The sequence below is a fragment of the Ptychodera flava genome, chromosome 20, assembly GCF_041260155.1.
Source record: "Ptychodera flava strain L36383 chromosome 20, AS_Pfla_20210202, whole genome shotgun sequence".
NCBI lineage: Eukaryota > Metazoa > Hemichordata > Enteropneusta > Ptychoderidae > Ptychodera > Ptychodera flava.
In genome coordinates this window covers 4,144,818-4,161,836 of record NC_091947.1, presented here as the reverse complement: position 1 = coordinate 4,161,836, position 17,019 = coordinate 4,144,818, and the positions used below count along the sequence as shown (strand labels likewise).

The 17,019-nt window shown below is 34.9% G+C and overlaps 1 protein-coding gene across 2 annotated transcripts in view; it reads left to right on the top strand.

Moving 5' to 3' along the window:
- Window positions 1-17,019, top strand: part of LOC139119797 (adipose-secreted signaling protein-like) — a 70,613-nt gene that overhangs the window by 49,485 nt on the left and 4,109 nt on the right. For both annotated transcript variants that reach the window (XM_070683698.1, XM_070683699.1), the window contains exons 2-3: window positions 11,034-11,279; window positions 13,724-13,852. In XM_070683698.1, the coding sequence (XP_070539799.1) occupies window positions 11,034-11,279; window positions 13,724-13,852 (375 nt within the window). The remainder of the gene's footprint in view (window positions 1-11,033; window positions 11,280-13,723; window positions 13,853-17,019) is intronic.

Below are 17,019 nucleotides of genomic sequence, written 5' to 3'. Positions count from 1 at the left end.
TGTTAAGTAAACATCCTTGAGTCAATACAGACTTGACATTCCAGAGATTAAGTATCCACAACCTCACATGTTACAGTCTTTCACTACAATGGTATGGCCCAAACCCATTGTTATCAATGGAGAGTGTGGACCTGTCTACAGGAAATTGGGGTGAACAGGTTAGACAATGACGTTACAAGTTGTAGGTTAGTTATCAAGGTAGCACCAGCATAGAGTCCTGAGCATCTGTCCATGTGTTCTCACAGCAAATTACAGGGAAAAAACTTATTTGAGAAGTTTCTCTCCTTTAAATAGAAGTATATTACAATTTAAACCTGTCATGGATAGATTGCTCTCAAATGATCTGAAACACAGTTATTGCCCATTAGCAACAAATCTATAGCAAGATTTATGTAAAGTTCATGAACTTACACAAGGTATTAGACAAAAGATGACCATGACTTTGCTACTTTTCAACATTTATTTCAATCAGATTTCCCCAGCTTAGTGTATAATTTTGTAATCTTAATTACTGTCAACTTAGCTTTACTAACTTATTCATACCTCATTATTCTTACACTACTGTTATACCTTATAACCACAAAATTTCAAGAGATGCACATATGATTGTCACTTAACAAACAATTTACAAATATGTCTTCTGCTTTTTCTCCATATACATATACCGTTACATGTCTCTTTTCTCATAAAAATGAGCTTAAAATCGCAATGTGAAAAATAGTCTTTCAGCTATATGTTGCTCATTGACTTCGTGGTCTGTCTAATTCACAGTGAGTGTGGTTGTTGATAAATGCCGATAATACTAGGCGGTCATAATGTCCAAGCGCCATTGGCGGTATTTTTAACATAATGACCATAGGTCACTATCACATCTGGAAGTTGTGATATAGGGTTAGCTTCAACCGGTGGTGGACAGTGTCCATTTTCCGTAAACGACAAAAAGTCAAAAACCGCTGAACAGACTGCATTGATATTTGGTAGAGATATTCAGACTAATTCCAAGGTTCCGATTCCGAAAATGGAGCCAAACGGAGCAGCAGTTAGATAGTTTTGGGAAATTTCTAACCCCCCCTTTAACTAATTGATTTTAGGGGTCTTTCATATATGTAGTTTTGGAATGTACACCAATCCTGCATTGTGGACTATTTAATGAGTTGTGGAACAGAAATGAGGTTTTGATGAATGTTACAAATATGCAGGATGGCTGATTCAAAGTATCAGAGATTTTCATGCGCTTTTGGTGATAAAATTGATAAAAAACAACATATTTAATGTTTTAGATCTCTCACATTTGTTATGACCCTTAACATTACAGACTTGATGACATAACCCGCTGCTGGACCTGTTTACTGGCGCATTGATTTGAAGACAAAGATCGTTTTATTTTGTAATAAGGACGTGTGATTTCGTAAAACATAGTCTATTAGCCTGGAAATGTGATTTTTGCGAATATTGCTTACCCCACTGACAAACAGTGTGGTTTGAAAATGGCTGGAATTCGCTACTTCGGGACTTTGTTTTCTGTGTGCATTTACTGACAAACTCCAAACCCGCAGCACCTACCCATTCAGTATTTCATGTACAGGTGTACCAAGAGATAGAGTTTCACAATGTGCCAGTTGTGATCAAGTGCCATTGGCGCTATTTTTGAATCTAGTTATTGACACAGGATGCATTTTCTAAAATTCTATCCCAGCATTCTTTGTGTATGCCCCGTCCATATGCACAAGTTTTCTCCCTTTTTCTTCTTTTTATGCGTGATATTAACGATATTTTGCATCAGCGACAAGGTGGATAATAATATTTACTGGCTAATAAGAGGGATATATTTTATAAATGGCATGTTATAAAATAATAATTTGCACGTTTCGTATTTGTTTATTTACGAGTACTCAAAAAAACATGGCGGCGCCCATGAAAGTAGGGTACACTTCCGGTTACTCGCATAGTATATTATGAATATGCGCATGCATAGTCAGTAAGCCGCTGGCACGACTATTAAAGGGACAAAGTCGCCCATTTTTCATGAATTTAGTTTGATATGAGATACTACTTTTATTGTTTGACATGTTGAAAGATACTGAATGAATGGGTGACCATGCATATATTCGAACGCGATTTTAGACAAATGAAACCAGGGCGAAAATGAATTAATAGTCATGCAAGTATATCTCATATCAAACTAAATTCATGAAAAAATGGGTGACTTTGTTCCTTTAAGCAAATGGAAATTTCAGACAACCACTGAAATGCCCACACCACAGTGATGACATCATGATTTGACCATTCTACAAAACAGGGTGTTCTCATAAATTTTTACAATCATATGATTGTCTTTAATACGGTTTTGCAGCTTAATTCTACAAGATTTCTACACAGATGGGCTTTTTACCAAAATTCTTGATAGCAAAGACAATATTCAAAGAAAGTGTTACCCCAGTACATGACAATGTAATAAAATACAGCAAGGTCAATGTTAAGAAGCTAATTAAAAATGAATGTCATTCTCCAACTGCGATGAACTGTTTTACTTATTTCATTTCTGCATTTGCTAGTTGTAAGGTCTCACCAACCCCACTTTCCTCTGTACTGATCAAACTACATTACACATGCATTACCTGAGTGCAGTGCATTGTCGGACAGTAAATGAGTAAAGACATTCCACTAGTTGTGGAAATGTCCAATAAATGAGGTGAAAATTAATTTTTCATGGAAAAGAAACATTTTGAACACTTTACTTAAAGTAATGATGATTATTGTATGGCAAGCTTCTACATGCTTCATATTCACAAATGTTGCTATGGCCTTGAAATTTTTGTTCTCTGGCATTTGAAATCACAGCACAGTCAGAACTGTGTACATATATCAACAATTTTAGATGATTTCATTCTGCTTGACTCACCAATCATATCTTTTTGAATTGATCATGCAGTCTTGGTGACTCTGATAGGAAATACACTCACGCAATTGAACAGCTGTACTTGATGGATGCATGATTTTGTCAAAATCTTTTGTGATTTATCTTCTGGTATGCCATTTCAGGTCAGTTCCAGAAATGACTCTTTCACGTAAGGTGTAACTATGTACCGTATAATATTTCCTGTGATGTTTAAAATACAAGAGATTTTGTCCAATTTTCTGAGTTGGAGGCAAATTCAAATTGAGACCGGACTTGTGAATTTGTGTTTATTTCAAATCATTGTTACAACCTTGTCACTAAAACACTTCATTTGCAGAGAAGACTGACCTCTGATGTTTTGGCATTTGCCAAATTCTTCATAATTTCAACCACTTTTGAATAGAAATGGATAATTTACAATTTTATAATTGTTTCAAATAATATGACAGTCTGTTGTTGCTCAAGATGCAGATTTGGTGATGGTATGTTGTTTTACTTGCTGCTCATGCAATTTTTCTCTTGCCTAATATTATAAACCCAAGTGTGTGCTTATCAATCAACGGAGGAAACTGTAACCAAGTATCTGTAAAGCAGCCAGTAAAAAGCTGTTTTTAATTTGTACTTGTAAGTTATATATGAATTATTAAGTAGTAACACAACCAGTAAAAGGCTGTTTTTAATTTGTACTCGTAAGTTATTTAGATATCATACCCTAATATTTTTCTTCGTTCAGCGAAAGAAAATACGAGTGACGTTATGATCGTGTCACCACAAGTCGAAGACGAAAATTTGCCTAGTTGATGTATTTTGTCAAACTCTGATAGTCATGACTAATGTTTACGATATTTTCACGTCAGATACATTTTGATCGTGGGAGAAATACCAGCCGCCATGTTGTATGTTTACATTGACGATACACTGATGATCGACGCAAAAATAGGTTCGACACACCAAAATTGATGGCATAGACGCTATTTGTCGTGACGTAGAACAACCAGAAAATGAATCCCGTATTTTTTGTTCAGAGACGACAAACTCGGCTTGTGTATGTGATAAATATGAATTATTGAGTAGTAACACTGGAATGCTTGACTGTCTCTGTTAATAGGCAAGATGATGTCATTTATTGAATTGAACAGAGTTTTGTAGGATTGGAATGATTTACTGTCCAATCATAACCTGAACAAATCTGTGTAGGTGTCATCGTGTAAACAACAGTGATAAAACACAATATTGAATGTCGGTAGGATTCTGGTAAGAGTTACACTTTAGACCCCCTTAACCATAATGGTACGGCCCAATCCTGTTATTATCAATGGTGATGGTGGATCTGTACACTTAGAAATAAAGGAGGAAGAAGTTAAGAAATATTGCTGAATATCATTAATCATAAATCATATTAATAGTGTTACGTATAGCACTCAAATATCTATGCACAGAAAAACCCAGCTGGAAATGTAATGTAATTGTCGTTGACATTTGTCTTCTGTCATTTTTTGTCAAATGCAATTTTTAGCTACTATAGACTATAGTCTATAGAAGCTATTGGGATGGGTATTTGTCCGGCGTCCGTCGTCAGTCTGTATGTATGTATGTATGTATGTATGTATGTATGTATGTATGTATGTATGTCCGTTTGTGAGGCGTCCGTCCACTCAAATATCTTGAGAACCGCAGTACCTACTGATTTGATATTTGTTGTGTAGATGAAAAATATGATTTTGAGAAACTGTTTTTTTTAATTTTTTGATATTGTTGAAAATAGGCAAATTAATGCCAAAAAAGGTGTTTTTGGTAAAAAATCTTCTTCTTCATAACCGCTGGTCAGACAGCTTTGTTATTTGGTATACAGGTCCCTAGGGATAACCCAACTTAGATTTGTTCAAATTGTGATGAAATATGCAAATGTGTATTTTTAAGGAATTTTTTTGTCATTTTTAGTCAAAGTTGTACTGTATAAACCCTATCAATTCACCCAGAAAAAAATAACTAATATGATTTTAAATAATTGAATTAATTAGGAAATCATCAAAGCCAAAATAATTTTAGTGTGGAATTATCAGAAAGTTCAACTTTTTTTGACAGTTCATAGTGATATTGAGGATTAAAACATGTAAAGGCAACTTTCCTGAATCCCAACTCTGATATATTCTGAACCACCATTTATGTTATCTAAAAGAAATTTGCTCATAATAGTTTGTCATGATAGGGTGGTCAAATAAATAGACATAGAGAAAGTTCTAATTTCCATTTATGGTTGACTTGGTAAGGATAAAATAAGATTACTTTTTGAGGGAAAAAATAGAGTGGTCGATTAAAAGAGTGGTCAAAGTGATAGGGTTTTTATGGTAAAGCTGGGCTGTAAGATTCCTCATGTGCTATTTATAGCAATTATGCAATCTGTGTAAACAGTGCAATGAAAGTGTAACATGATTCCTTATAATGCTTTTGATGACCTTGAACTTCTTAAGTTTCAAACATTTGTCTCTTCAGTGTGCTTTCTCTGAGTACGTACAGTCTCAATTTATTCAACAGAACTTACTTACAATGTTAATTTGAAAGTTAAAATGTGCTTGGTTAATAGGATGAAAATACTGAGATAACCAGCTCAAGATTCTTTATAACCTGACAGATATGCTGTTTTTTATGACGTGAATCTTCATTTAAGCAAGTCTTGTTTACTTTAATTAGGATGTAATTAACTCTCGTCTATTTGCTGTTATAGACTAATATAGTCTGATGAAATATGCAAATCTGTATTTTTACGGAATTTTTTTCCATTTTTGGTCAGGCCATCCTGAAATGAGCTATCAAAGATATCCACCTTCTTCATCAGTACATGTGTCACACAAGGTTATTCTCAACAGAACACAGCAGAGCTCTGTCAACTGTTGAGTCGTTTGTGTTTTCGAAACCGCTGGTCAGACAGCTTTAATATTTGGTTTACATGTCCCTAGTATGACCTTAGTGAGATAATTTCATACAGTCAGGAAATACTTAATTTTGTATCCATGTCTATAGTAGCTTCAGGGACTTTGGCCCTATGTTTAATGATCATAATACATTGACAATCATTCATGCCTTTTCTAACACACCTATGGTAATTGTAACTCTATCTTATGAATTGAAAAGATGGATTTAGAAAAGTAGTTCAAATGTTTCTCTGGTAAATAAAAAAATCTACGTAGAAATGTTTGAATTTAGGTACTAGGTGCATTATACACAATGAAGACAAGAATGTGAGCTTTACTACTCACCCAATCATTGCAAATTGATGATGTACTCAGTGTTGTTCATGGATAATGACATCACATTCACTAAATTGAAACTTTTCAGTCTTTGATTTTGGTTGACTTGAGAGCATATTTATAACGTTCGATGCACATTGTGTTTACTGCAGAGCTGGGGAAGGTGGCTAGACATTCAATTACAGAACCCTTCAGTTGCTGAATAGTACAGTTTCCTGTCTTTGATAAAAGTTGACAGTTCTTGAGAGAGTCTGTCATGGAAAAAAATCACTTTAGAGGGGAAAACAAATGGAAATGACCTTGCTCTGAGAGCTTTTTAGAAAAAATAGGAAATTTGGGAGTCATTTTTCTGTGCAATGCTGGAAATCCTGACTATGTTTAACCATGCAAAATGTCAAGTTCCTGTCATGTGTCAGTGTTCTCATCACAACATGAAAACAGTATTCATTTTGTTTCAATATTTCAAAGCACAGTAATACTGTAAAGACTATTTTCCATTTTGACTAAATTTTCCTGTGTTGAATGATATAGCCCATTACTTACATGCAAGCAGTGTGAAGCGTGACCAAAATATGCAACCATTTGTATACTGCAGCTTTGACATGCAAACATGTCATTTTAAAAAAGTTTGTCATTCAGTAAGTAACTTCATTATAGGTGTTTTCCTAACTTTTGAAATGCAAATGAGTCATATTAATGTTTTGTTCCAGCTACAAGTTTATCAAATAACATCACTTTGGTTGAACATGACTGACTGAGTGGAGTACTGGGTATGCGTGCAACATGCATCTTCTCCTCATTTTTTGGAGACAGATTTCTAGATGTTGCAATTTACATGACAGACTGCCATAAATAGTGATGACATCGTTCTAGATGTTGGTGAAACAATGTTTGTAGACAGAAAATACCGGTATATTGGGGCATTTGCAGCTGATGACCTACATGTATGTTCCTTGATATACCGTATATAATTCCCTTTGATTTGTTTTTAATATACTGATTTCAGATGAAAAATTTATGTAGCTTTGTTAGATCACAGTGTAGTTACTGTCTGTATAGGTATACTACAGTTGGTGCTTCAATGCCAATATCAGTGACATGGCTATATTTTCTGTAACAAGTCACGTTTTGTGGGCGCCAGCCCTCTAAATTTTTCAGATGCAATGTCAATACTGATGTAATCTGCACAAATATAACTCTTTGTATCTGAGCTGTTGTCATGGAAACGAACGATTGAAGTATAAACCAATGAGTTTTAACTGCACAGTCCCCATTCATTGAACTGGTGACTTGATAAACGGTAGAACCATTGACTTGATAAGTGGTGGAAGCAGTGACCTGATAAACAGTTATTTCTTTTACTTTATGTTTTGTATGGAGGACTATGAGTTAAAAGAGTTAAGTAGTAGAGATACCTGGTATGATATCACAGCAATTGATGTACTGTAACATACTGTAGGCTGTACACCATTTCATAAATCACTCATGGTTTCTGTGCACAGTACCACTACATTGGAATGAACTATCACAGGTATATGTGAATGGACAATGTAGAGAAAGCTGTCCATTGAAGATTTTTGTGACAAAAAAGAAGTCAAGTATATTCCATCTTTTAACTAAAATTATTGTGTTATTCACAATATTAAATAAAATATGCAGATCTTATGTTATTGTAACATACACTGTACCTCTTTTAATTTTACTCACATACAGGCACTCATATATGCTTTGTCTTTTTATGACATAAAAAGACAAAACATAAATACAAGAATTATGAATGGCAGACTACCAGGAGATATTTGTGGAAAATTTACATGTTACCACTGGAATGGAAACAGTGTAGTAGATTATGGTCTTGCAACAACAGACATCATCGATAACTTTGAGTATTTTAAAACACAATTTCACAATTTTTTCAGATCACTGTCAAATTTCAACTCTTCTCAAACTAACAAATTTTAATCCAAGTAGTGTTAAAGATACTGTGAATTTGTTACAAATGCCCCAAAAATGGAAATGGGATAAGTTATCTGTTTTCAATTACACGGATAGATTAGCGTCAGATGAGCTACAAAAAGATTTTGCAGAATTTTTGAATACTAATATTGGTAATAACAAATCTGACATTAACTCAGCCACTAAGCATTTTAATGACATCTTAGATAAAGCCTGCAGTGGAATTTTCAATAGACAAAAGCAGAGAAAGAAAAATTTAAAGAGAAAGAAATCAAAATGGTTTGACAAAAAATGTGATGCAGCAAAAAGGGACCTAATAGCAACAGCTAAACTATTAAATAAAGCTCCATATGACAGTCAGTTAAAAATTATCTATTATACAAAGAAAAAGAAGTTTAAAAAACTTGTTAAAAATAAGAAATTGCAATTCTGGCAAAGCAACTTAGACAAACTAAACAGTCTACATGCTAACAATTCACATGATATGTGGAAATTGATCAAGTACTTAAAAAATAATGATAAAGATAATACTGGAGATTGTGTCTCAGCAGCAACATGGATGGAATTTTACAAAAATTCTTGCTCAATTGAAAATGACAGGTATAATGATTTCCAACAGCAAATTATTGATAGTTTAACATCTGAAGAAACTAAGAATCAGGCTAATCAGCAGCTGGATAAGTCAATAACAACTAATGAAGTGTTATCAGCAATTAGAAATTTAAAAAGTAAAAAAGCAGCAGGGATTGATGGGTTTTGTATAGAGTTGTTAAAACATGGTTCCTCCTTTCTCTGTAAACCCTTAGCTAAATTATTTAATGCAGTTCTAGACACATCCAACTTTCCAGACATCTGGAATACAAGCATTATGACACACTTATTTAAAAAAGGAGATAAATATGACCCAAAAAATTATAGGGGCATTTCTGTTGGAAGTTGTGTAGAAAAGTTTTCTCTTACATTCTAAATGAAAGGCTAAATAGTTTTTTAAATGATAATTATATTATACATAATAATCAAGCTGGGTTTCGCAAAAACCACCTCACAATAGATCACATATTTACCCAGAAGACAATATAATACACAAGTATATTAACAATAAGCAGAATATGTTTGTTTTTTGACTTTGCTAAGGCTTTCGACTCGGTATGGAGAGTTGGTCTTTTTCATAAACTTCTCAAAAATAACATTAATGGCAAATTATACAGACTTATAAAACACATGTACACCAACAAAAATACACATCAAAACAAATAATTTTATCTCGCCCAGCCTGAAAGTTGAAAAAGGAGTAAAACAGGGCTGTGTTTTAAGTCCTAGTCTGTTCAATTTATATGTCAATGACTTGAAAACAAATCTAGACAAAGTAGATACTCAACCACCAGTGTTGAATAATACCCCAGTTAACTCATTATTTTACGCTGATGACCTTGTCTTAATCTCTACTTCAAAAGAAGGTTTGCAGAGGGAGTTAAATACACTACACACATTTTGCTCCAATTGGAAACTTGATGTTAATTTACAGAAAACCCAAGCAATTAATTTTAGTAAATCTCCTTTGATAGATAAACACTTATTTAACTATGGTAGTACATGCATCAAATCTGTTAAGAGCTATACATACTTAGGACTGACAATTAAATCAAATGGCAGTTTTAGTGACACAATTACAAATTTGGCTGATAAAGCAGCAAAATCTTTGTATAGTTTAAAAAGGGTTTTATTGCACAACAAAAAGATAAAATTTTCCCTACATCTATTCAATGTTTTCATTAAACCTGTTTTACTGTATGGCTCAGAGATTTGGGGACAAGATTTCATGGACTACAAGAAGTGGGATAAATCAGCAATTGAAAAAACTCACCTCAAATTTTGTAAGAACATTTTACAGTGTAATAGACAAGCTTGTAATGCCGCTGTGAGGGGTGAACTAGGACAATTCCCACTTCTACTTGAGATCAAACTTAATATTGTTAAACACTGGCTTCATATCGTACAACTGCCACATTATAATCTCGCTAAAGAAGCTTTTCTGGAGCAAATGGTAAACAACACTAACAATAGATCCTGGTTTAACTGTTTAAGTGCTTTAATTAAAGACAATGGAATGGACTTTCTCCTTGATAAAGCTCCATCACTTAAACACCACAAAGTTATAACTGGATTAATGAAAACAAATTTAACAAACAATTATGTGGTCTTTTGGAAAAAATTGATCACTGATGAAATAGTAAACTAAGAATGTACGCCAAAATAAAGCATAATTTTAGATTAGAACCCTACTTAACACAGTTACAAGGTGAGAAAAGAAAATTACTCACCAAACTTCGCATTAGCAATCATGATCTAGCAATTGAAAAAGGAAGACACACTGTTCCAAAAACCCCAATTACTGAAAGATACTGCAATCAGTGTAACACCAACAGTATTGAAGATGAAACACACTTTTTATTAGTCTGTCAGAAATACAAAGTCCAAAGAAAGAACTTTTTCAGTAAAATCAACTTCCCAAACGACAATACTGAAAATCAGCTTATTTCTCTACTAACAAACAAGAGTTCTCTTTTAATGAACAACTTGCAGATTATATTTTTACTTTATACAAACAAAGAAATACCTAGTTATATTTATTATTAGCTACTATTATTATACTGTAATACTTTATCTTTATTGAAGAAAATTTTAACTTATTTTTGTATCACACTTTTATTGCCACAAATGTGATGTAAATCCTATATTTACAAGCAAGCAATAAAATATTATTATTATTATTATTATTTTATGAGCATGAATTATGTTACTCTGTATTAATTAAGTTCCCGAGGAACTTTGTTTTACAGCTAATCCATTTCTTGAAATGCAGAACATGTCATAATCTACCAGTAGTCCTGGTGCTGACGTTACTTTATTTTGATATTTTGTATCCACAGTTGATAACAAGCTGCATCAGATACACAACAAATCAAGTGTTAAGTTTCCAGAGGATGTCCATGAACCTGACATCATCGTGGAGAAAGAGACAGACTCATCAATCAGTGTCAACTTAGGTTTTCTACAAAAAGATCATCGATATGAGATTTCATTTACCATTGAGGATGATGTACGAGGTGAAGTGAAAATGTCACCAGAAGAGCATTTTTGGATCAAAGTAATCGGTGCATACCCGACACAAAATGGTAGGTCATTAAAAAGGTCAAGCATTCCAACACAGCAAACTTTCATTTCTCCAAGGTATTAAAATCAATAAAATAACAGTGTGATGTCATCTCAGTGGAGACTATCATTGATGATGAGTTTATTCTTTTGAGATAAAACCTACACTTTCTGCTGTTAGCCGTATAATAGCCGGCACCTATTTTGTGTTGAACCTTTATTATGAATAGTCTGGTCTTTTAAAGTCATTCTCTGAGACTAATTGTCTAGCGTGGTTAAATGCTCATTAGCTGTATCTTTTTGCGTTTACATACCAAATAGACCATGCAATCTCGAGAAAGATTTTTTCTTCCTGTTATTAAGCTGTATTGTCTTTGAAAATATCTTTGTTCCAATCTTTTTTGGTCCGTTAAATTTACATGCTTACATGTGTGAACCGGTACATACGGCGGCCATATTTGAGTTGCAACTTAAAAATTATTTATTTGTTAAAATCTAAGCTGTGTTTTCATCACAAATGTTTGAAAAACTTTCCCTGATCACACTTTGGTAATCATTTTACCTTAGTTGTATTTTATTTGAAACCATCTTATTAAAAAAATGCAAAAAGATATACCCAATGAGACTTTAATGACGTTGGTCTAGATTAAAAAAGGAAAACAAAGTAAACAACAGATCACATTGGTGGAGGGACAGTAAATAGATGTAAAAGAAGGGATACATAATCAAACACTATACCATAGATGAAAGCAATGCTATGTATGAACATATGAGTCAAATCTAAATGAAATACTAGTCAATCATACCAAAAGATCTCATCAATAATTTAATCTCATAGAAATTATTAGTCCCCACGGACATCGTCCGGGGGGACTTATAGGTTTGGTCATGTCCGTGCGTGCGTCCGTGCGTGTGTGCGTGCGTCCGTCCGTTCACACAGATATCTCAGAGATGCAAGAAGCGATTTCATTCAAACTTGGTACAAGGATTACTTCATATGTCATACAGATGCACGTCGATTTGTTTTGGGATACGATCCAATATGGCCGCCAGGCGGCCATTTTATTACGATTTTTTCATGTACAGAGCCATAACTCAGACATATTTCAACCAATTTTATTCAAAGTTGGTACAAGGACATTGACCAATGTCATAGATATGCACGTCAATTTTTTTTGTGATACGATCCAATATGGCTGCCAGGCGGCCATTTTATTACGATTTTTCATGTACAGAGCCACAACTCAAGACATGTTTCAACCGATTTTATTCAACGTTGGTACAAGGACATTGACCAATTTCATAGATATGCACGTCGATTTGTTTTGTGATACAATCCAATATGGCCGCTAGGCTGCCATTTTATTACAATTTTTTCATATACAGAGGCATAACTCAGGCATATCTCAACCGATTTTATTCAAAGTTGGTACAAGGACATTGACCAATGTCATAGATATGCACGTCAATTTGTTTCATGATATGATCCAATATGGCTGCTGTGTGGCCATTTTGTTACGATTTTTTCATATACAGAGGCATAACTCAGGCATATCTCAACCGATTTTATTCAAAGTTGGTACAAGGACATTGACCTATGTCATACATATCTACGTCGATTTTTTATGTGATACAATCCAATATGGTCGCTAGGCAGCCATTTTATTACAATGTTTTCATGTACAGAGCCATAACTCAGACATATTTCCACCAGTATCATTCAAAGTTGACATTGACCTATTTCATACATATGCTCGTCAATTTGTTTCATGTCATGTAGCAGTAACATGTCAATTATTGAAGTTTCGTAAGTAGGCTGATATGTCAAGAAACATGTACTGCATCAAATTCATGAAACTTTATACAGATGTTAACTGATGTTAAGCTCACATTGCTTTAACATTGAAAAAGACATTTATCAGTGTCATTTTAATTAATTTGTAATTGCATAAGTGATGAACTTTCCTAATTAGGGTGATATAGCCACAAATTAATACAACGTCAAATGTGATGAAACTTGATACAGATGTTGATCTCATAGTGTTGTAAATACTGCATCAAACTTTATGAAATATGGTACCAGTGATAATCTGTTAAGTGTTAGAATTGTATGCAAAAATGTTTTGCAACATCCTGTTGATTAATTCTTAGTTGACTTATTTTATGAACTTTAGGATGGTGGCCTACATTGGTTCTATGTTTTCATGACCATGGAACTCATTCTTGGCCATTGAGCGCCATGTGTATCAAAGTATTTTTATCACAGACCTTATTAATGAAGAGGACTCTATCCTCTCTGAGGACATGTAATCAAAGTACCCATTATTAGCAAGTGGGGACTGTGTCATCAACGATGACTTGTTTACTGTAATTCAAAATATCTCGACTGTACCTTATTACAAATTTAGTATGCTGCTCTTTTATTACCACTAATTAATTTTATGATTGATGGTTTTTTTACTTTCAGAAAATGGACATGATGTGATATTAGAGCTTATAGCAAGGAAAGACGGAGTTATGAGTGAAGAATTCAATCTTGTCAATACCACAGATGAAAACCAATCTGTAAAAGTTGTTTTACATGCAAGAGTTTTAGGTAAATAGTTGGAATAAAATGAAAATGTTAAATTTATTCATCCACAATTAAACATTTGATCACAAAAGTTCATGTTTTGTTTTAAAAACACACCTGCTTTTAATCTTGTCTGATTTCATGAAAAATTTGATCGGCAGGTTTAAAAATTCTACTATTTTTGTCAAATTTTTTTATGTTTCGAGTAATGAAATTTTCTGCCGTTGTTAATCACTCACAAAATATTCCAGTACTATTTGATATAATGGAAACAGCTGACATTCTGGCATGCAGGATTTCTCAACATTCACTTTAGGTTTTTTCAAAATTCAATTCTCTCTCAAAGCAAAGGAGAAGGATTTGCCATTTTGATTTGGAAAAGTGATTGACAGCCATAATATTTCATACATTCACTGAGGGGTCCTTTCCACCATCAGTGTTTTCTCTGCATGTTCATTGAAAGGGGCACTTTCTGCCCCATTCATCAAAATTAGGGGGCAGACTTGACACTTTAGGGGGCAGTCACTTTTGATGTTGATGTGCCTTCCTAGGAAGCGCCTCCCCGATATCATTACGATCGTCACCAAGTACGGTTGCAACGTCTATGTCTCATGCAGCACCCGTGCTAGCATCGACACCATGATGTTTGTCAGCTTGTGATGTGCTCGCCTGCTCTCCATCTTCTGTCGATTTGTCACACACAGATTTTCAGAACTCGACATATTTGTTCCATTGGACACGCTTTGGTCCTAATTTTGGGGTTTAAATCCATGAAAATATGCTCCGGCCGAATGGGTCACTTTTTTACGAAAAAATCCCTAAACATAGGTCGATTTTTATCAAAAAAAACCCTATAAGCATGGGTCAATAACAAAGCAAATGTCCTATGCTTCAGGAAAACCGTCACGTGCAACAGAATAAAGGTGAAATTCCTAAACTTTGTAAAGCACATCCCTAACAGTTGGCCATAATTTCTGAATATACGTGGGTTGATGTAATTGGCAATTGGCCAGCACATCCCCGTATGAAAATATCAGGTGTAGGCCTACCCCTCCTTGGTGCCAATAAAACGATTGTGTTTTATTGTGATCGAGATCGATCGTCTAAACCTAGAATTTTATTCATCATTGATGATTGTTTACTGCTTTCAAACTTTAAAAACATGAACATCAAATTGCACTAGTATCCGTGGAGACTGAACCGCAAATACGTCCTTGGCTGTTATTTTCGATGCGTACACTCCACGTCATGCACGTCACCAAAGCTGAATGACAGGCGGTATTTTGTCTTTTCCGAGGGAGTATTATGCCTAGAGACAACAGCAAATTCACATGTCGCTACACTATGCGCTAGGGACACCCTCAAATAACAAATGGACATCTTTGCTTACTGTGTTTTTTTGCGCGATTTCCGCGCAGTCAGTAACTTTTTCAGGGCAGACAATGGCTCGAAATGCGCAGTTTGCGCAATTGCGCAGTCGAGAGAAAACCCTGAACCATACATGCTAAAATACAATTTATTATATCATGCTACCATATGGCATTCTGATTGGATGAGAGCTCATTAGCTCATTCCATCATGCTAAAATACTGATTTAGTAGTGCTAAACCGGGCCCTTAAGCCAGCATAGAGGGTTATTGCAGAAACCAATGAAGGGTAAGGCATTTAGCTTGCAGGGAAAGGAGGGGGGGTAATAAATAAGTCAAATAAATGAATGCTTAATTTAATAATGAGTATTTTGCAAACACTGAGAAGACAAAGACTATCCCCATGACAACTACAAAACAGTGTCAGCATCCAGGTCTTGCTGAATCAGGAAACACACACTGCACAACTGTTTTTCCAGTCATTCCACTTCTGGATTATTTCAAAACTGCACATTTTTCTGGTTCAGTTGCAATGGTTTGCAGATATGAATGGACAGTGAAATTGATCTAGATGTTATCACACTTGTGTAATTAGTCCCCACGGACACCGTCCGGGGGGACTTATAGGTTTGGTCATGTCCGTGCGTGCGTGCGTGTGTGCGTGCGTCCGTCCGTTCACGCAGATATCTCAGAGATGCAAGAAGCGATTTCATTCAAACTTGGTACAAGGATTACTACATATGTCATACAGATGCACGTCTATTTGTTTTGTGATACGATCCAATATGGCCGCCAGGCGGCCATTTTATTACGATTTTTTCATGTATAGAGCCATATCTCAGACATGTTTCAACCGATTTTATTCAAAGTTGGTACAAGGACATTGACTAATGTCATAGATATGCACGTCAATTTGTTTTGTGATACGATCCAATATGGCCGCCAGGCGGCCATTTTATTACGATTTTTTCATGTACAGAGCCATAACTCAGACATGTTTCAGCCGATTTTATTCAACGTTGGTACAAGGACATTGACCAATGTCATAGATATGCACGTCAATTTGTTATACATATATACGTCAATTTGTTATGTGATACGATCCAATATGGCCGCTAGGCAGCCATTTTATTACGATGTTTTCATGTACAGAGCCATAACTCAGATATGTTTCGACCGATTTTATTCAAAGTTGGTACAAGGAGATGGACTAATGTCATACATATGCATGTCAATTTGTTATGTGATACGATCCAATATGGCTGCCTTGCGGCCATTTTGTTACGACTTTTTCATGTACAGAGCCATAATACTCTCAGGCATATCTCAACCGATTTGTTGGTTTGTAAAGTTTTTTCAAAACTTACTACAGGATTGATAATTGTAGTTGAGTTGCGGTAACAACAGACGGCTGATAGCGTTGTTTCACAGTAGGCTTCCACTATAATTGTTGATAAAGCAACAAAGCCTGTCGGCGGTAGGAACTGATTAGTGTCTGTGTGTGTAGGGTTAAGATTTCCCGACTTTCCATCCCCATTTATTTCGACAACTTTCTCACATACTGCTTGTGGCTTATGTACACCTCTTTTCCCGTGGATCATGATTTTTTTTGCCAAAGAGCTTCATACAATGCAAAGGCAACAAGAGTCTAATGACAACTAGACTCTGACTTGGCTGTGATACAAATGTAACTCAGAGCGGTGGTATAAGGTATAAGGAATGTAATATGATTCTGTGTGTATGTGAAGTGCACTGCAAAGTGTATACGTACTCTCAGGTGTGTGTTTATTATGGGTCCATAACAGCTCTTTGATTTTCACCGCA